We start from the raw sequence: 22,918 nt of genomic DNA, 5'->3' as shown, positions 1-22,918 counted from the left end.
ATTTATGATTGTCATATCCACTTGTTGGATACATCCTTTAAGAATAATATAGTGTCCTTCTGTATCTCTAACTACAGTCTTCAGTTTAAAATCTAATCTGTCTCTTATGAGAATTGTTACCCCAGCTTTCTTTTGAGGTCCTTTGGCATGAAAAAATGGATCTCCATCCCTTCACTTTCAGTCTGGATGTATCTTTAGGTTCAAAATGATTCTCTGGTAGACAACATATGGGTGGGTCATACCTTTTTATCCAATCTGCAACTCTGTGGTGTTTTATGGGAGCATTTAGAGTGATTATTTGAGAGATATGATTTTAATGATGTCATGTTGCCTGTGAAGTCTTTGTTTCTATAGATTGTAAATTTCTGTTCTGTATCACACTTGGGGTCTTTTTACTTTGATAGAACCCCCCCCAATATTTCTTGTAGGGCTGTCTTGGTGGTCACATATTCTTTCAGTTACTGCTGGTCTTGGAAGGTCCTTGTCTCTCCATTCATTCTAAACGACAGCCTTGCTGGATAAAGGACCCTTGGCTGCATGTTCTTCTCAGTGCTCTGAATATGCCTTGCCAACCTTTCCTGGCTTGCCAGGTTTCTGTAGACAGGTCTGACGTCATTCTGATGTTCCTCCCTCTTAAGTTAGGATTCTCTTCCAACTGGCCGCTTTCAAGATTGTATCCTTGGATCTAATAATTGTGAATTGCACTATTATGTGACGTGGTGTAGGTCTGTTCTCACTGATCTTGGGAGGGGTCCTCTCTGCCTCTTGGACACGAATGCTTCTTTCTTTTGCCAGATTAGTGAAGTTCTCAGCTACAATTTGTTCAAATATCTCTTCCAGACCACTCTCTTTCTCCACCCCCCAGGGATGCCAATGATTCTGACATTGGAACGTTTCATTGAGTCAGTAATCTCCCATAATCTACATTCTTGAGATTGGATTTTTTTTTGAGCCAAGCTTCCGTTTTTTCCTTCTTTTCTTCCATCCCATCTTCCAATTCACTAATTTGCTTTTCTGCCTCATTTACTCTGGCCATTAGAGCATCTAGTATAGACTGCATTTGATTCATAGCATTTTTAATTTCTGCCAGATTTGCTCTCATTTCCGACCTTAGAGATTCTATATTCTCATTAATATTTTCTTTAATGTTTTTTTCAAGCCTACACATGATCTTGACCATTGTTACTCTGAACTCCATTTCTGACAATTTGGTTATATCCATATCCATTAGTTCTGTGGCAGAGGCCACAGCCTCTGTATCTTTTCTTTGTTGGGGGGGGGATTCCTCCTCCTTGTCATTCTGATGAGGAGAGGTTGCGGGGATGTACAGAGGCCAAATTATTGACCAGGACCCATGCAATGTGCACTTGTTTTATAGGGACCTTAGGGATGTAGGCTTCTTGATTTTTCAGCCTGCCTTCTGGGGGAGGGACCTGCTGTGCTGATACTCAGGCAACCCTGTTTGGGAAGAGTTGCCTCTCCCTTGCAAGGGGGGGTGGGGATGGGCACAATGGGAACTGCAATTTCTGGGCTTTTGTTCTCTGGCAGCTTTCCCTGGAGATTCTGCGACTCTTCTGAGAGTCAGAGCAGCAGTGGCTGTATCCTAGCCTCTGTCTCAGTATAGAAAGATTGCAGTCTGCGTTCCACTGAGCTCTCCTGGCCACTTTAACTCTGTTTCCGTCAGTGCTGCTAACCCCGCAGCGTCCCAGGATGTGCGCCCTGCAGCCGGTGTCCCAGCCTTCACTCCCAGGGCCCACAAGTCTCTGCCCTTTGTGCTTCTAACACCACCAGCCACCCCTGGTTCCTGCGGGCGCGCTCCCAAGCTCCCTATTTCAGTGTGGTTTGTGCACGCTCTGGAGTGCTGGTTTTCAGTCTCGTCCCATGCACGCGTTCCAGAGCTCTCGGTTTCAGTCTAGTTTGAGTGTGCGCTCCGTAGCTCCAGTTTTCAGTCTGGTCGCATGCGCATTCCGGGGCTCATGGTCTCAGTCTACTTTCTCGGGGTTGCTGGTCTGGGAGTCCGGCCAGCTCCCCAGTGCAGGTGGCTACTGCTTATCGGTGCCCGAGCGCGTCGGCTTCCTCCCCCTTCCGTTTATCTTCTGATATCTGTGCACGGATTTACGGCTCCCCGCTTCGTAACTCAATACCCAGCGCTGGAGATCTTCGTTTGTAGAGTTCCAGATGTATCTTCCTGCGTCTAGGGCTGATTTTGTGGGTGTTCAGGATGATCTGGTAGCTATCCAGCTCAATTCAGGGGACCAGCTGAAAAAAAGCCATCTTTTTCTGACCCCGCATGGGACTTCTTAGATTCAATTTTATTTAATCTAAGCAGGGAGTCTTTGACTGTATCCTTTGACTATACATAGTGTTTATGCTGCTTATGTAGAGTAAGTCTTGGAGGAACTGGAACAAGAGGTGGGGAAAATCATTGTTTTCCACTTAAATTCAAAAAACTAAAATCTTCGGCTAGGGGAATTTTGGCAGTAAGGAGTAGGCATGGCATAGGAATGAAAGTGTGGACTGTGAAATCAGAAAAATCTGGGTTCATATCCAGGCTCTACCACTTACTTATGGTATGACCTTGAGCTGATGTGTGGAACTCATTGGTTCTCAATTCTCCATTTGTAAGGAGAGGGTCATAATAGTTCCACCTTAAAGGTATGTATGTAGATTAAATATTATTGTATTCATCCAAGTCATGTTCGTTAAGTATGAACTATACAGAAAAGACATGTGCAGAATGTTTTTGTCTAGATCAGTACCCATTAAACCTACATGGACTAAATATTTTAAATGATTATTTCTCAAAAAAAATGCAAAGGGTATATATTTTGGTATGGTAGTAATTTAAAGTTTAGTCAACTCAATCTAGTCTAGAAATGAATTAAATATAACCTTTGAGTGTTTTCTTCACCGATGTATATGTACTAACACTGTCTTTCACCATATTTATATCCTACCCTCATTTCAACACCTTCCTCTCCAGTGGCTCCTCTAGTAACAATTCAGTTTTCTGGGTAATTTCCTTGAGTTTTTAATTCCTTCCCTTTAAGACTCTGATCTATTTCTTTCCCTAAGATTTCCTTGTTTTTTAAAATCTTTTTATCTTCTGGATGCTTTCTCTCACATTAAAAATAAGTCCACATTGATCCTGTCTAAAATATAACAAATAAACTTTTCCTGGATTCTTTTACTCTCTTTAGGTAATGATAAATATTTTTTTAACTTTTCAACCTAATGTGCATTTCTAGAGAGGATAAGGTAGTTCATAATGTTGCACTTCTCACATTTACTCTTCAACTGATTGCATTGTCTCCTGTGCTCACTAATCCATAGAAACCCCTCTGACAAAAGACACCGGGAGTCTTTGAAGTGCTACTTCCAATGGATAATTTTCATCTTATTGTATTTCTTTACTTCCTTTGAAGTATTGATTATTCATTGCCAGACGTTCTCTACCTTTTTGACTCCCATAAAATCGAACTCATATGCCACTGTTTACTTTCTCTTATTATTCTATCTATAATTTTTCCATGGGTTTTGTTTTTATTTTTCCTTAAATATAGGTGCCATTCAGAGATCTTGCTATTTCTCAGAGATCTGGGCTATACTCACTATACTTCTAAGACTACATATGGTCTTCTTTACATTTTGATTATTATGTGCATGCTTCTCAGATAATTTTTATTCCTGTTTGGAATTTGGTTGTGACCCAAACACATCTTGAATAATATAGTCATCTTCTCAGATAGGTTTATATGGATATCTCACAAACACTTTACTTCAAAAGTTTAAAATTTAATTTCTTTTGTCCTAAATCTTCATGTGTTTCTTTATTTTCTAAATTAATGAAATTTCTATCCACTTATTTTATCAAATCTAGAAATACTTGCAATTTTGACTCCAAAGACTTCCACATCCAATTAACTACCAAGCACTTTATCTTAAACATTTTATCTTAAATGTTTATTAAACTGATCCCCTCTTCTCTGTTTCTACTACTATCGTCCTGGTTTAGTCTCTCACATTTTCTCACGGTAGTATTGCAATAGCCTTCCTGTAAACTCCCTGTTTCCCATCATATCTTTTTAGAATTTATCCCCCACAGATTTGTCAATGTGTGCCATCCTCATTCACACACTTGAAAATAACACTTACTCTATTCAAAATCCTCTGAGGACTTAACGGTCACCTACAGAAATGGTTTTCAAACCTTAACAGACGCAGATTTTAAAGGAGAAATTTCACAAGGAGTTCAATACACAAGAACATATTTATAGTAAATTTCAAAACTCTAACTTTTGCTTACATAAAAAAAGAATTCCTGATAAATGTGATAAAAATCAGACACCACCCAGTTTTAATGTAGTCCTTTCCTCCTTCCTGAGCACATTCATATGCTTTGTTCCTTTGCTTAATTTTGACATAAACTCTCCACGGATGACCAGCATATTTACATTTTTCAACCTTATGGATTGATGATACCAAGATTGAGAGATTAATGACTTACTCAAGGTTGTCTGGCATTTTTTACTATTTTAATACAAAAGGGATCCCAACTCTTAAAAGGTTCATAGTATAGTAAAGAAAACAGAAATATAACAAAAACGCAATGTAATAAATGATGAGGAAAGTAAATATAAAGTGATATGGCAACACTGACAAAAGCACAATGAATTCTGATGGGTTGGTGAGGATCAAGGAAAACAGTTGTAGAAAGAAGCCTGATAACCAGATAGAGGAAGAACATTTCAGGTAGATGAAGAAACGGCATAAGTATAGGAACAGAGAGAGTAAAAGTAAGTGTGGGTCCAGTTTGTTGAAGACCCTGCTATGTTATAAACAGAAACTATATGGAAATGGTGCAAAATAGTTTATGGGAAAGAAAGAATTGTTCAAAGGTGAAAGAAAAAAAAGGCTAGGACTTGTTTGTGAAATGTCATACTAATGAATTTAAACTTGGGTGTATAGTCAGTAGGGACCATAGTTTGGTTAAAAGTAATAAATAACTAGACTATAGCAACGGAAAATTGTAGAAAATTGTCTAAATATGTAGATTAGAGGGGAATTGACTAATGCAGTTCTATGGTACAAAGGGTGACACTGGAGCCAAGAACAGCATAAAATTTCAAAATGTTTGCATAAATATATGCAAAATATTGATATGATGCTGTCATCCAAGATAAAAAATGAAGGCAACAATTGGGGAAACACAGGATCGTGATTTGGAACATAAGTTGATACAGCTGAAGGATCGCATAAATAAACAAAAACCATGAACTAAAAATAGGGATCCAGTCTGGAGATAAAGATTTGGAAATTACCATTTTGAAGATGGTAGTTGAAGCCAGAAAAGTAGATAAAACCCTTAGCCTGTAGAAAAGAGAAGACTGAGAGTAAACCACTTAAAAATGATAGTAAGATTAAAAAAAAAAATCCAGTTCAGGTAGAGAATAATATACAGATAGAGAACCAGCAGAGTAAAATCAGTGACATTAGACAAGAGGTGAAAGAAAGCAGGTGTCCTAAATATGGTGAAATGTTACAGAAAGGATAAGTAAGTTAGTGACTGGGAGAGAAATAGAATTTTACACCATATCCTAGATAGATTTTTCTCATCAATATCCCTTCTTCTGTAATATTTTTATTATGATCTCCAGGTGGAAGGCATGTAGTGTTAGGTTTTTCATGTATCTTGATTTACTCCTTTATTTTAAGCTATCAATAATTGTTCTAAACAAAAATCCTTTCTAAGTGGTTAATGGTGCTTAACTTTCCTCTTCATCTACAGATGGGAGCCATTATTAAACAACCATCACTCAGAGTTAATGTAATAGTAGTAGAAAACTTTCACAAAGCATATAACCTTCTTTTAATCTTTTCATTATTTTTATGTCAGGATATAAATACCTGTCTGTGAATGATAATGTTATAGATATATGTGTGTGTGTGCGTGTGTGTGTGTGTATGTGCGTGTATGTGTGTGTGTGTGTGTGGGTATACATACTCACTCACACACACATATGTGTAAAGAATGGTAGTGTCTTAATATTTTCAAAGACAGTGATATTTGATGTATTGTGTGTTCAAATCCCATTAGATTAAACTCCATGCGATTAAGGATCATGTCCTGCACTTAGTGCAGTAAATGGCATGTAGAAGAGGCACTTGAGTGTTTTTTGAATAATTAAATACATGAGGCAGTAGAGACAAAAAATGGTATGGCAAGAGGTAAGTGAAGGCATAAGAGAAAGAAAGGGATTACATTGGAAGATAAGGCTCATATGGATAATTTAAATTAACATGCACTGCTACTAAATAATTGAAAGTTCAATAAAAACCTCATTAATTATAACTCCCTGTTTATCTTCCATGGGATCATTCAATTTGAGGTGAGCTGATATTTTACCTTTGCACTATTTATGAAGTTTTGTTTTGCTGAGTAAATTAACACGATAAAATTATGTCAAGAAGTTCATTTAAAACCACTCATGAAACAAACTTTTTAAGGACTTCAGGCTTAAATTATTATGAATGATGCAAATTATTTATGCCATTCTTTTACTAAAGTTGATTCAAAGGTATCTCTCTTTAGAAAAACAAACATATCTAAATGCAAACTATGCCCTGTCTTTCATAGGATCATAGAGCAGTCTCTGGATTTTCTTTAGCTCAGCATCCTGCTGTAATTACCACCACATCATCGCCATCCTTACCAGCATCATTACGATATTTATTGCTATTAGCCTCATCATCAATGCCATTAATATAGTGTCTCCTGTGTGGCAGGCATTGGACAGTTCACAACATCTCTGTGAAGTATATGTTATTTAAGATTTTTAGATGTGGTAACTAATCCTTTGGAGATTAAGATGTTTAAGATCATATAATTATTAAATGGCAAAACCAAAATTTTAATGTATTTCTACGTTGACTGCCCAAAATGCCTCCAAAAGAACCTTATTGATAAACAAAATTAAGTTTATTAGTCCTATTGCAGTGAGGAAGACTAGCGTCCTAAGTGTATTTGTTTCCAAGGGCTCTGCCATAACAAGGTACCACAGATTGAGAGTGCAAACATCTGTTGTTCTGTGTGGTATCAGAGTTGGTTCCTTCTGAGATGTGTGAAAAAAAAAATCTGCCCCAAGCCTTTTGCCTAGCTTCTGGCAGTTTTCTGACAATCTCTGGAGTTCCTTGGCTTGTAGACTTATCATTCCAATCTTTGCCCTCATGTACACATGGTTTTTTTCCCTGTGTACACATCTATCTCCAAATTTTCTCTTTTTGGAAGGACACTAGTCATATTGTATTAGGGACCCACTCCACTCCAGTGTAACTGCATTCTAGATGAGGTAGCTACATCTGCAATGACCTATTTCCAAAAAGATCAGATTCTGACATATTCAAGTTCTAATTATTCAACTGTATTATTCAACCCATAACACTGAATCTTAGTAGACTCCAAATGGGGAAATTAGGGAAGGATATTTATGATATTTTAGCCTGGTTGTGTGGTTTTATGGTAAGCTTTAAAAAGTAGAGTACTGGGTGGAACTGGGCAGAGTTTCTGACAAATTAACTTTAGATTGGAGGGAAAAATGAGGAAAGGAACATAAAACAAGTGTTTATAAATACACTCTTTGTCTAGAGAGGTAAGCTGTTTGGTTGGTTCACGGTTTTATTATACCAAAGTGGGTATATACTGGAGCAAACAGCTAAATTACTTTTGCTTGATCACAGTATTATTCAAAGTAGTTTTAGTCCTCATCTGTATGATTTCAGAGTCCATCAGCTGCATCTTTCTTTCTCATCATTGATATCCCAAAGTAGTCTGTTCTACTGCTGGATTGCTCTAATAAATAGCTTTATTAAATAGTTCTAATAGAATTCAGTTTAAATTTGTTACCCTGTTGTAGTCATTGCTGGCTAGATTTGATTGAATTTTTCTTCCTTATGATAGCCTTCAGAAAGATTATCTATCATTCAATAGTCTACATATATACATATATCCTGTCCCAATTCTTCTATTTTCTAGACAAATCCTAGTTACTTCGGGTTTTTAAGTATAAGCTGTATTTATATAGTAAGTAATAATCATCCCATGGGATGTTAAGAATGCTGGTAACTACAAGTTCATTACTTTGGATAGTGTCTTAGTCCTTTTGGATTGCTGTAACAAAGTATCACAGACTGAGTGGCATAAAAAGCAACAGAATGTTATTTCTCACAGTTCTGGAGGTAGGAAGTCCAAGATCAGGGTGCCAATGTAATGGAGTGAGGACTCTTTTCTAGGTTGCAAACTTCTTGTTGTATTGTCACATAAAGGAAGGTGCTAGTGAGTTCTGTGAGGTGTCTTTTATAAGGGTACTAATTCCAGTTACAAGGATGAATCCCACATGACCTAATCACCTCCCAAATGCCCCACTTCCTATTATGATTACTTTGGCGATTAGGATTTCAATACAGGAATTTTAGATGAGCATGTATATTTAGAACACAGTAGATGCTAATATTGTCAGCATCCTGTCTTCTTAAATCCTGAAGTCTGGATGTACAAAATGACTAGTTGAAGTTTTTCTGATTGAAAAAAAAAAATAGCTTCTCTGATTGGTTTCGACCATCTTAACACCAAGGTTCTGATACAGCCAGCATGCTATCATTTTATTAGAAGCATGTGGAGCCATGAGACCAATCTATCCAAAATATCTTACTATTGCTTTAAAGTGAGTTTTGCAACATTTAAGATGTCACGCACACTTTTGCCTAGACTTTTTTAGATGGTAATCATGTTTACCAAAAACATTACATCCTACCAGCCTTAAAACATAAAATTTAACATGTAAATCGGAGGAGTTTCACATGTAGGTTTTGTTATCAAGATATCTTGCTTTACATATAACCCTGCATTTGGGAAAAGGGGGGTGTGTGCAAAGAATTATTTCCTCTGAATAAAAAAAATTATTTTTTAAATAAAAATAGAGTTATAGAATTCTACTCATTTTAATTTATAAGTATTCTGCAGTTGGTTAATTAGATCAGCAGAATGAAGGCCAGCAATCAACAGAAAACTTAAAGCAATTTAGAGTCCTTTTGAATCTTTAAAGAAAATCCAATAAGCACTTGAAAAACAAATCAATGAAGAGTTTTAAATGTTTCTTTTCTGATTTTCCACAGGGTCCAAGTTTTCTCTCTGAGGCCCATTTCCCTAAACATGCAACAGAAATTGAAGAAATGGATCCTTTTTTCAACCTTCATGAAACCATTACCAAGGTAGGAGATAACTGCATTCATGAGCAACTTGGGAAAGTTTGGAGGGTTTTTGTTAGTAGATGGAGAAAAGGATAATAACCAACCAAGAGAAATCTTATATTTTCATTTATAAAATATACTCAAAAGGATTTTAAGTGCCTCCCATTATTTTACTAAGGAGTGAGGATGACCTACTACTCAATCAAGATCATACAAGCAATAGCATGATTTGTATTCAAATTCACTCCTTAATAAAACAATTAAGGTTTTTTTTCCCTTCATCTGAAAGTAGATTTGTAGTATATTCTCAAGTACCCTCTTTGATTAAGGGTGGTATAAAATGCATCTTTGAATTTCTGTATCTTCAGTGTTTTGTTTCAATATTTAAGATACTCGGTTGTTTATGGTGGTACTTTTTAGTTGTAGTGAAAGAAAAATGGCTCCTTAAAAAAAAAGATTGCATTTATAATAAGTGTTTTTATACTGTGTTGATCAGACCTATATTTTTACTTAAAACTCTTAGCTGTGTGTTTATAATATGGAGAAAATTAAATTGTACAGTATGGAGTAAATAAATTTAATGTTCTGACATCATATGAATTTTTACATTTACCAACTATTTGTTTAGTCCATCATAACCTCCCTTTTGGGGATAGTGTTTATAGAGAATGTTGACATTTCAGCACATATAAAATAATCCATATTTATATATGCTTAGTTGAATGATTGAATCATTCTTAAATCTTCTTAGTGAAATTTTACAAGGCTATTTTTCTCCTTCAGAAACGGGAAATATGATATAATGAACTACTCAATAAGTGGNGTAAGTGGAAGTAGAATGAACTCAGAATACAGACTAGGATTCTCGGTATACCCTAGTTTTTTTAAAAAAAAACTGTGAATTTATTTTTTCTGAACTTCTGAAATTAGAGGAGTTTGACCCATATTTTTTTTTCTTTTTTTTTTTAATAATTTTTTTTATTATATTATGTTAATCACCATACAGTACATCCCCGGATTCCGATGTAAAGTTCGATGCTTCATTAGTTGCGTATAACACCCAGTGCACCATGCAATACATGCCCTCCTTACTACCCATCACCAGTCTATCCCATTCCCCCACCCCCTCCCCTCTGAAGTCTTCAGTTTGTTTCTCATAGTCCATAGTCTCTCATGTTTCATTCCCCCTTCTGATTACCCCCCTTTTCTTTATCCCTTTCTTCCCCTACCGATCATCCTAGTTCTTATGTTCCATAGATGAGAGAAATCATATGATAATTGTCTTTCTCTGCTTGACTTATTTCACTTAGCATTATCTCCTCCAGTGCCGTCCATGTTGCAGCAAATGTTGAGAATTCGTTCTTTCTGATAGCTGAGTAATATTCCATTGTATATATGGACCACAGCTTCTTAATCCAGTCATCTGTTGAAGGGCATCTCGGCTCCTTCCATGATTTGGCTATTGTGGACAATGCAGCTATGAACATTGGGGTGCATATGGCCCTTCTCTTTACTACGTCTGTATCTTTGGGGTAAACACCCAGTAGTGCAATGGCTGGGTCATAGGGTAGTTCAATTTTTAACTTTTTAAGGGACCTCCACACTGTTTTCCAGAGTGGCTGTACCAACTTGCATTCCCACCAACAATGTAGGAGGGATCCCCTTTCTCCACATCCTCTCCAACAATTGTTGTTTCTTGCCTTGTCTATCTTTGCCATTCTAACTGGCGTAAGGTGGTATCTCAGTGTGGTTTTGATTTGAATTTCCCTGATGGCTAATGATTTTGAACATTTTTTCATGTGTCTGTTAGCCATTTGTATGTCTTCATTGGAAAAGTGTCTGTTCATATCTTCTGCCCATTTTATGATTTGTTTATTTGTTTCTCGTGTATTGAGTTTGAGAAGTTCTTTGTAGATCTTGGATACCAGTCCTTTATCTGTGGTGTCCTTTGCAAATATATTCTCCCATTCCGTGGGCTGTCTCTTAGTTTTTTTGACTGTTTCCTTGGCTGTGCAGAAGCTCTTTATCCTGATAAAGTCCCATAAGTTCATTTTATCTTTTATTTCTCTTGCCTTTGGAGATGTGTCGTGAAAAAGGTTGCTCTGGCCGATGTCATAGAAGTTGTTGCCTATGTTCTCCTNCTAGAAACTATAGATCACTTTTGAAAGATATTGAGGAAGACATAAAAAGATGGAAAAATATTCCATGCTCATGGATTGGAAGAATTAACATAGTTAAAATGTCCATACTACCCAGAGCAATCTACACTTTCAATGCTATCCCGATCAAAATACCGAGGACATTTTTCAAAGAACTGGAACAAATAGTCCTTAAATTTGTATGGAACCAGAAATGGCCCATATTTTACTTAAAATTCTCCTAAGTTCAAATTATCTGAATCTTTTTTTTTTAAAGATTTTATTTATTTATTTAACACAGATAGAGACAGCCAGCGAGAGAGGGAACACAAGCAGGGGGAGTGGGAGAGGAAGAATCAGGCTCATAGCGGAGGAGCCTGATGTTGGGGCTCGATCCCATAATGCCGGGATCACGCCCTGAGCCGAAGGCAGACGCTTAACCGCTGTGCCACCCAGGGGCCCCCAAATTATCTGAATCTTAACTACATTCATACCTCTGTGCTTTACAATTTATTTTGCTTCCTTAATTTAGATTTTAAGTACCCATCCTTTAATATCCATTTTTATTTGGATATAGCAACATAGAAGTGGCCCCCAAATAATAGTTCCTTAGTATTCAGATTATTAATTATATTCTTAATAATTGTAGAGATGATTGATAGATAAAAATACATATCTCTATCTATCTATATATATGTATACCTATTTAAAAGAGGCATATGCATATGCATACGTTTAGATGAGAGTGTGTTTGTGTGCATGTGTGTGCATTCATTTAAATAATCTGGATACTTAAAGTTTAGGTTTATTTACTTATTTTTAAGTGAAGCATTAGAGGATTTTAGGGCAATGCAATAGTAATATTTTCTCCATGTTTTCCTGTTTTCCTCTAGATCAGGGAATTCATTGATTTTTGTGGAATGAATGATTTGAGACCCTGTTGATATCAGGTGTATAATGAGAAGTGTAAACACACACTGATTCTTGCTGCCTGATGTCTTGGCCACACCACAGCTTCTAAGAACATGTTGGGAAGCAGGGCTGGGACAGAAGGGAATAGGGGAACATAGAACAGTCTGAACATATACATGTGGTCAGTACTTAGTGTGAAACACAGGAAGTCAGAGACTATTTGAGAGAATACACAAATTTGTGCACAGACATTACCACAGGTTCTATATTTATTTTCATATTTATTTCATATGTAAGCAGATTTTAATCCATTAAATGGATGTTAGAAAAAATTCTATGTCTATGAAGAAATCAAACATGCCTAAGTGCAGAAGTAAGTGACCTGTGATACTTTTTATGACCAAATATATTTATCTAATGTTGATACTGTTTCCCCAGTCATCGTGTTTACCTATGGTAACACCTCCTGTTGTAGATACAGGCCAAAGGAAGAAATTGTGCTTCAGAAGTTCAATCTTAGTTTATCAATAAGAGAAACTGGGGAATCATAAAAACAAGTCCTTAATACTTTATTTTAAGGTCAAATTTTCATTGATCAACAACAAAATAAAAATATAAATATGGTGGGGTTGACTAGGCACATGACTAGAAAATATGGAGTACAGATTTTAAGATCTTGGCTACTAACTTGTTATTTTATTTAGTAAAACTGTATTTTATTTTCTACACCAAAAGGAGTGCACTAGTAATGGCTTTCTTCACTAGGATTCTGTGAGATTGAAAGATAATGTATACATTTTCTCTGGAAATGCAATATGGATGTAATTGAGTATAATTATTAACACATTAAAAAATATGAGTGCTGATGTCTTCAAATAGACTCTTACCTGAATTTTCTGAATTAAGTTTTCACTTAAGAATAAGTTAGATATGAAAGCAAACGATTTAACTAATTAATCAAATGCTGAGAATACACTCGTAAGTTAGTGTGTACAAATGGAATATATAATTTAATTTGTAAAAGATTGAGGCCTTTAGAATATTTTGTTTCAGTAAGAATAATAGTGGTATTATCATAGTATATCATGTATTTAGTATACTCATATTTCACATAACAGTGAGATATTATAGAAATAGCAATGGACTTTGAATAAAAAGACCCAGTTAGGTATAAATTCTGTTACTGTGAATTCTGAAAACCTGATATGAAGTAGGAGAAACACTTTGAAAAATGATAAAACACAATGACTGATATTACACCAATTATAAAACATTTAAAAAATCTGTAGTAATTGAAATATTGAAGATTCTATTCCTTATTTCTCCCAATAAAAATTTGAATTCAATACACAGCACTATAACACAATCACATATTTATTTTATCTAATTAAATAAATATAAGAAACATATACATCTAATACAAACGATCATGTAATGCAATCTATTATCTTTTACAAGTAAGCAACTTTGTATTCTAGACCTTTGTTATAGATCACAAATATGATTTATATAAAATTAAATTACAGTTTCCAAGCATTGAAAAGTTAATAACTTACCAATGGTGGGTTTTGTTTTTTTTTTTGCTGAAAATAAATAAACTGCACTCATACATGATATGGGAGCTATGAGTCCTAGTATATAGCTCTCCAATGCTGCCTTTCAGTTCTTTAAAAATATTTTTTTTACAAAGTATGAATTTATCCTGGCATTTGTCTTTTTGATATAAAGCATGGAACCTAAGAAAGTAATGAATTAGGCTCAATATTGATGCTAAAAGGCATAATTCATCATTGCTTCAATGACAGTCAGGTGGTACAGTATAAAGTCGCCAAAGGGCAGCACGTACTGCATCAATGCTGAAGATGTTTTCTTGTCTTCTATGATTACCTTAAAAATAATATTTTTAAAAAATTATCATAGAAGCCAAACTAATTTCTCCAAAGATTACACATGAATGAAATACCAATATAAATCTTAGCTGCTTAATCTTTTAATAAGTGAATAAAAATCTCCAAGGATTTATGTTTTGAAATAGGCTTATTTCTCCTTCTCTACCTAGGAATTGTCTAGTTATGTTTCTAAATCTTCAACATTTAGGTTGTAAATTGTTATTAGCTTTCTAAGTATTCTAGTAGCCTATTATAAGCCAAGGATGAAACAAAATGCTTGAAATACAAAAACAATACATGAGAATAGGTTCAAGGGAGTAAACAGGTAAGGAAATCATTTTAATATAACATAGTAAAAGAGGTGATAGTGATATGAACAAGTTATGAGAAGAAAGGTGATGGAGTTCATACTTCTGACTAGGAGATTTGAAGAATTTACCAGAAAGATGACATTTGAAGAATTTAAGAAATATTAACTCTATCTTAATGTCAAAGCTTCCCTTAAGAGTTCTTTAAAAAGCAGGTTGTTGGTGGTATTGGGTGAGAAATGATGATATGTATTTTGAATAACAGAAGACAGATTTAAGGGACATTTTTCGGTTTGAATAATAGGATATATGATTTACTGGATATGGGGTATGAAACAGAGTGAAGAGTAAAGGACAATTTGAATAGCTCCAGTTTGGGCAAAGTTGATATTATTGAATTAACCAAATTAGGTTTTGGGCTGAAGAAAGTGATAGAATTTAACCTTGGACATGTGGAATTTTGGATACTTAGCACATCTAGACAAATTTTTCATAGGAACAGTTGGATACATGAGGTTGGAGCTCAGGAAGAAATAGAATCCAATGCATTCCTGACATAATAACCACTTGTCACATGTGGCTTTAAACTAAAAAGTAATTTAAATAGAACTAGAATTTAATTTCCTCAATATCATTAGCCACAATTCACATGTTTAGTAACCACACATGGCTAGGGGCTACTGCACGGGATAGCATAGATTATAGAACATTTTCATATCTGTACCGGTGGTACAGATAATGTCACCCTGGCAATACTCATGCAGAGAAGCAAGAGTGACAGGGAGAGGACAAAAGACCCAGGGCAGAATGGTTTATGGGATCCAGAGGAAACGATACATTATAAGAAAGAGAAAGTGTTCAAAAGCATATCCTCCCACAACCTGACACCATTAAGATGGGTACTATTAAAAACAAAACAAAACAAAACAAAAGACAACAAGTGTTGACAAGGATGTGGAGAAATTGAAACCCTTGTGCACTGTTCGTGGGAATATAAAACAGTACAGTTGTTGTGAAAAACAATGACAGTTCCTCAAAAAATTAAAAATAGAAGTATCATATGTTCTGCCAATTCCACTTCTGGGTATATATCCCACAGAATAAAAGTGAAATCTTGGAAACATATTTGTACACCCATGTTGATAACAGCATTTATTCACAATAGCTAAAATGTGGAAACATCCCAAGTGACCATAGATGGATAAATGAACAAGTAAGACGGGGTGTATATATACAATGGAATATCATTCAGCATTAAAAAGGAAGGAAATTCTGACGTTGGCTGCAACATGGATGACACTTGAGGGCATCATGCTAAGTGAAATAAGCCAATCACGAAATGACAAATACTTTATGATTCCAATGTATATGATGTACTTAAAGTAATCCAAACCAAGGAGAAAGAAAATACAATGGAGGTTGGGATAGGGAAGGGGAATTTTTGTTTAATGCATATAGAGTTTCAGTTTTACACCTTGTAACTTACACAAGGTGTAAGAGTTATAGAGGTGGATATTGGTCCTGCTTACACGTTATGAATGTATTTCATACCACTGAACTATACACTTAAAAATGGTTGATGGTAAATTTTATGTTATGTGTATTTTACAACAGTTTTTAAAAATTCAGGAAATAGAAGTGTATTTACCCAATCAACTGGTCATCCACTTATTTGGAATTTTAAAATTCTTTTTTCTCTTCATTTATGCCTGAGCCTCTGTTCTTTGCTGTTACCCATAGAGTTCACATGACTTGTTAACCAGTTCTTAGGTCTACTTTTTTTTTTTTTAAGATTTTATTTTTTTATTTAAGAGAGACAGAGAGAGAATGAGCGCAATCAAGGGGTGGGGGTGGGGGGAAGGGCAGAGGGAGAGGGAGAAGGAGACTCCGAGCTGTGCAGGGAGCTTGACGAGGGGCTCCATCCCAGGACTCTGAGACCATGACCTGAGCTGAAGGCAGATAATTAACCCACTGAGCCACTCAAGTGCCCCTGGTGTACTTTTAATTGATGTAACATTCTGTATTTATTTTATGTCTTTTTGGATTTAATATATTTTATTAGGATTTTCTTGATAACTTTTTCCTATAATACACACTCAGTAAATGATGACTGATAACTGTATTTTAAACAAAACGAAACACTATAGCTATGTTGAGAAGGAAAAGCCTTTTAAAATCAAGTGTCAATATATAGCATTTGGGATAGAAGAGGAAAGATGCTATCTATTACATTATTGGATTAATAGTACTTTTCCTCTGGAACCCCAAATGCTGTATATTATATTTTAAAATCTCTGAGTATGAATAGTACATCCAGGAAAACGAAAGACCTTATACATGTAGTAACATGGAAACTAGCAAATGACCTAATTCTGCTTGTGAGCTTCCTTAAGAAATACTAATTTATAAGTCATTTCATTGTTTTTCCCACCTAGCTTAAGAAAAAAATGGTTTCTTTAACTTTAATTATATAGGATATGCAATATTAATACATTTTTAGTATAGGGGTTTTTTAAATACTGTTCTTGTATATGCATTTCTTCCTTTTCTTATAAAATGTCAAAATAGAGATCCTTTATAAAATTGTTTGGATCTTGAAATATTCCAAGGAGGAAATAATAGGAATAATATAATATTTATTCCCATATATGTGGAGAAAGTGTCACAGTGAGATTAAATTGCAGAAAAAGGCAGCATTTGTATAAAGCCTTGAAGTCAAGGCTAGAAATTCTTATATAGTTTGTATTCTAACAATGTAGTTATATTTGCCCTTACTTATAGCTATAAATTTTAACTCAATTCTGCAGTGGTGTGAATAAAGGCTAATGGTGGTGTCTTCAATGATGAAAAACATTTAATTAATTCTAATTTTTAACCATTTCAGCTAATATTAGTTATATTTAGAGATGATAACCAGAATCACTTTGACTTGAATACAGTTATATTCTGCTAATTTATTTTAAACACATGATTTGTGAAATACGAATTTGCAATTATTTTTAAATGTCACTAATAAATTATGTTTGTACCAGTTGTGATATGAAGATTCTTAGAGCATGGTAACTGAAAACAATCTACTAAAACAATCTATTCATTTTATAATTATAGAATAGAAAGGCAGACTATAATACAGGATGATTTTATTTCTCCTGAGATATCATTCTAAGCTATAGCTTAAAAATTATAGCTTAGTAGCCTTATGTAAAGTAAGAGAAAAAGGACGAGACCAAATACCTTTTATTCAGTTTCCTGAATTCCAAAGTCATGTTGTATTCATGAGCTAATAGATTTCTGGTTCAATTCTTTAAATGCTTAAAAACCTGGCTATGATTTCTAATCTGAATGAGCAAAGCTGAGTGTCTTCCAAGTATCTTTAGTGTTGATATATTATTTGGAAAAATATGTGAATATTGTATTTTATTTAGCAAAGGAAGTGTAATGATATTCTTTAATCCTGTTTGTCCATTTGAGGTGATTCTGAAGCTGTGGATTTAAGGCTTTTGTGATTTTTAAAAATACTTCAAAAATTTTTTCCTGCTATATCAAATTATTGTTACTTGATGCACCATGTCTCCACGGGGATCTACACTGTGTTTCACGACATGAACTAAACCAGAAAAATCCGAAATATGTATTTTCAATGTAGAGATTGTACTTTGTAATAAAGAACGTTGGTTGGAGCTACTCAAGGGAGATGATGCGATATTAAAACCAACCTTCTACGCTTTGAAAAGGAAATATTATAGGTGTATATCTTCTTCACAAATGTGTAATTAAACTCACTATCTTCATTTACTGAAATTGGAAATGTTGCCGACTATATTTTCTCTTCCTTGAGAGGTTTGGTTTATTGTTTTTCATTATATGGCACAAATATTATAGTTTCTAAAGGCATGCCTTATACTACCAGTTTCTTTTTCATTTTTGGTTTTATTACTCAAAAGCAAATTGTTACACAATATAAGACTGTCAAAATTTGACTCCCTTTTTAAAGAGAAGTTAATCATCAAAGTAGATATTTTGCTACATCATATTAAAAGAGTTATTACTGCATATTAAGTAGAAAAGTTGTGATTCTTTAAGCATACATTTTTTTTCTTTAATATATACATAAAGCCTGATTTTATCATGTATTTATTACAGAACATAAATATGCTAGTTATATAAATCAGGATAGGAAGCTCTATGTTCACCTATAAATAATATGAAATAAAGATACAGTCAACCTACTTCAGAAAGTTTTCATGTGTGATTCAGGAAATGGTAGCCTCATCCCATAAAGTAACAGTTTTGAATTTGTATGAGCTAAATATATCCTTATTTCTGGTAAATGTCAATAAGTTGAAAGTGAATTTTAATGTTAATTTCTTCATTTGCCCCTCACTTTGAACAAGAGTTTTTTTGTCTTTCATACCATTCTCAGACAAATATCATCCTTGAAGTGATGTGGAAGTACAGAGACAAAGGGCAGAGCAGTCGATGGATAGCAGATTAGCTCTAGGTAGGCAGGTCAAATGTCCTTCCAAAAACTGCTATTGAAATAAAGACTTTGTATAATAAGATTTAAAAGCCCTAGGCAATAACCACTTATTTAAAAAAATCTAATATAACACAACAAGCCAGAAGGATCTGGGCAGTCTTCTGGAGTCTATTTTACTGGACTTTGATCATGATGCTTACATGTCCTGGGGTCAGTACCCATTGTCCCCATGTGTTACTGTAATAAAAGATCCCCTTACACATACGCGCGCACACACACACACACGCTATGTGGTATGAATCATTTAATGATACATATTTTCAGTGCTAGTCACTCTCTGTATTATTCCTTGAAAAACTCTGAAGATATATAGATCTATATATCTGTATGTTTTCTAGTCTTCTTTTTCACAACAGTCTGAATGTCAGATCCTGTTTCTATTTGTTTGCTTTTAAATGATCTTTGGACCTATATATTCTGCTGCTATTGGTGTGATACAGAAAATATTTAAAAATTGCAGTTTTTTGGCATTTAGTTGTCAGAATTTGAATCATGCAATGTCTCTCAAAGAGTTCACAGCAATTGGTGTTTTAAGATAGAATGAATGTATTCCACAAATATTAATAGTTTTATGATATTAAATTGAATTTTAGGAACTGAGCAAGAATTAGATTTGAACAAATCAAATTTTTGTTTGAAAGGCAAACAAAATTTTTGTTTGTGATAGGAAAACAATATTTATTTAGATTAATTATGGTTTATTTGCTAGTATGTCTTTTTAATATTATAAATTAAGGTTTAGGAATTAATTATATTTAAAATTACAGTATCCTTGACCATTATTGGAGGTTCAAATAGTAATATTTCTGCTTCCTAAAATAAAGCAATAATGAACAATCATAATTATGTTCCTTAGTTGTCAAGAAAAAGAATTATGATCCTTATGTTACTGATTTAAGAAAGCTATGAAGAAAGTGATCCATTTTAGAAATATTTTCTTCAAAAGTGAAAAAATCCATATCATTAGGATGTTGTGTTTGTCATTAATAAAAACATACATGCAAACTTGTTCAATAAAAGTAAAATAATTCTATTTTTCTCATGTAACTGAAAATTCTAGAAGAGGCACACTTCAGGAGTAGCTCTAACACAGCCCTTGATCTACTTATCTGTTATCCTCTCAGTTCTACCCTTGTCTCTGTTGGGTGTTTCACCAGCAGAATTCCTCTATAGTAGAAAATGTTGCCAGCAGTTCCTGGAATCATATCCATACATAATTCTGTCAAAGCAAGAGAGGATCTCTCTTCTGGTGACTTTCTCAGAAAAGCAATAATGCTGATTTCTAGAAAGGCCTAGCAATATGGATCCTCATCTTATTACTCTGAATTGGCATCATGCTTATTTCAGATCATTTCTTGTGACCAGGGAAATAATTATGCTGATCAATGTTAAGCCTGATTTCCATAAACTAATGAATGTGGAAAAGAAATTAAAGTTTTTAAAAACCCTGGTTTGGAAGAATGAGACTAAGCAAGATCAAGTAATTATGGCTCATCATATCTTCTTTGATTAATAATCTTGGCTAATTCAGATTATTGATAACCCAGTTGGAGGAGGGTATGAAGACAGAGGGATATGTCAGAATGAAAACACTAAATGATTGGGAATGTGGGACCAAGTAGTAAATGCATGAATAAGAGGCTGATGAGAATCTTAGGAAGCAAGATTATTTCAGTATAGAAAAACTTACAATTTTTATGTCAGATGACTTGAGGAAATAATAAAAGTATTTTAAAGCAATAAAATGTTATTACTTTTTTCTTTTCTTTTTTTTATAACGGGCTTTTTTTAACCTCTCTGTGTGATATATCTTCTTTCAGTCAACTATTCGAAAAGAGAGTTGCAGTATTTGTTCAGAGGAATAAAGGTGTATTTGACCTTGAAGAATAAGTAAAGATATGTGTTAGCTGAGTTTTAAGTTTTAGAATAGTAACACAAATTTTAAGTGGTAATGAAGAGAAGCTGAGTTCCCTCTTCCTCATCCACATTGGTAGGTATAACTGTAGTTTGTTTATTTTTATTACTGTAAAACATTTTATTGCTTATATACACCAAAATTTATCTACTGCTCCACTGTTGAGGGGTATTTGGTTTGTTTCCAGCTACTATTAAGATAATTTTTATGCAAGCCTCCTTGTATAAGAGTTTCTCTAGGATATATACCAAGGAATGGAATTACAGACTCATATTTAAACCTATTAGGTAATGCTAAATTGCTGGGATAATTGACTGCCAAGTCCCTCCCCCCCAAAAAAATCCAGAATAGTCTATTGATTAAGCAAAATTATTACACTGATTTCACTAAGAGAGGACAATACCTTGACTGAATCTTAGTAATATTTCAGGAGGGAATATCCTGGAGGAAATATTAATAGAAGATTTGAGTGTCTAGACTTAAGTTTTAGGGTGAGTGTTTTAATTCAGACGAATAATTGTTAATGGGAAAAATTCATGACAATAAATTAGGGATGGTGGACATGATAAAGGGAAGACTGATAAATGAGCTATTTGTCCAAGTGAACAACATATTGCCCAGAGAAGTTGGTGTTTGCACAGAAGAGTAAGCTATTTTTTTGGATGTATTGGTTTGTAGAAATTTCTTGATGCAAAGAGTAAAGTTATTTATTAGTTTAAAGCCTATCTTCATAAACAAAATTTTCTGGGATAATGTTGATACAAGTGGCTCTAGTTTCCAGTGCTGATAGTTAAACTTAGTGAACTAATGTAGTCTCAATTCTTGGAGCCATGTGTGACAATTCTCTTATAATAATCCTCTACCAAACTTGATAGTTTTTTTTATTTTTGCTAATCTGATATGTACAAGTGTTGCCTAATTGTGGTTTAAATTGTATGCCTTTCTCTGATTGCTAATGAAATTGAATGTTTTTAGATATTGACAATTTGGGTTTTCTAGATGTTTGTTTGTATGTATGTTTTCTAAGTGCTTGTTAAAATCATTGCCAAGTTAAATTTTTTTTAAATTGGATTGTTTGTCTTTTTTATTGACTTAGAGGAGATATTTCTTTTCTGGCCATGAACTTGTTATAAGTTACATGTATCATAAATATCTCCTCCCAGGTTTTGATTTTTATTTCCACTCTTTTTATTGTATCTTTTAATGAACAGTTCTTCATTTCAGTATAATCTAGTTTAGCAATTTCTGTCTTTACATTTAGTGTTTTTAGAGTTTTAAGAAGTTCTTCCATATCCTGAGACAATATTTTTGCACTACTTTATAAATCTTTATAATTTTTCCTTTAACATTTAAATATTTAATCTACCATGATGATGATGATGATGATGATTGTGATGATTTAGTTAGGGGCATAGTTTTCTATTTTTCTATCTAATTTATTGAGAATTCCATTGTTCCTTAGTGATATATATCAAAATTGTTACAAATCAAATTTATGTACATGTATAGATTTGTTTGTGGGCTCTCAATTGTATTCTTCAGTTTCCTCCTCCATTGGTGTGCAAACACAATACTGTTTTAGCCGTATGTCTTTAAAATAAGATGTCCTATCTGGTAGTTCATTGTTCCTACTTACTTCTTGTGTAAGAATATCTTGACTGTTCTTGCCCTTTGTTCTTCCATATAAATGTGAAAATTAGCTTGTAAGGTTCTACAAAAACTTGTCAGAATATCAATTGATAACGAAGGCACTATATGCTTTTTAAATAAATATTTCTTGGGGCGCCTGGGTGGCACAGCGGTTAAGCGTCTGCCTTCGGCTCAGGGCGTGATCCCAGCATTATGGGATCGAGCCACGTCAGGCTCCTCCTCTATGAGCCTGCTTCTTCCTCTCCCACTCCCCCTGCTTGTGTTCCCTCTCTCGCTGGCTGTCTCTATCTCTGTCAAATAAATAAATAAAATCTTTAAAA

General features: G+C 34.3%; 1 protein-coding gene across 3 annotated transcripts in view; it reads left to right on the top strand.

Annotated features, from left to right (window-relative positions):
* The window catches only part of NAALADL2 (N-acetylated alpha-linked acidic dipeptidase like 2), a 1,303,052-nt gene that overhangs the window by 1,138,594 nt on the left and 141,540 nt on the right, over positions 1 to 22,918 (top strand). For all 3 annotated transcript variants that reach the window (XM_034662698.1, XM_034662699.1, XM_034662703.1), the window contains one exon: positions 9,172 to 9,267. In XM_034662698.1, coding sequence (XP_034518589.1) covers positions 9,172 to 9,267 — 96 coding nt within the window. The remainder of the gene's footprint in view (positions 1 to 9,171; positions 9,268 to 22,918) is intronic.

This window comes from Ailuropoda melanoleuca, chromosome 1 (assembly GCF_002007445.2).
Source record: "Ailuropoda melanoleuca isolate Jingjing chromosome 1, ASM200744v2, whole genome shotgun sequence".
NCBI lineage: Eukaryota > Metazoa > Chordata > Mammalia > Carnivora > Ursidae > Ailuropoda > Ailuropoda melanoleuca.
Note: the sequence above shows the minus strand (reverse complement) of the source record. Positions and strands in the feature narration are given on the sequence as shown.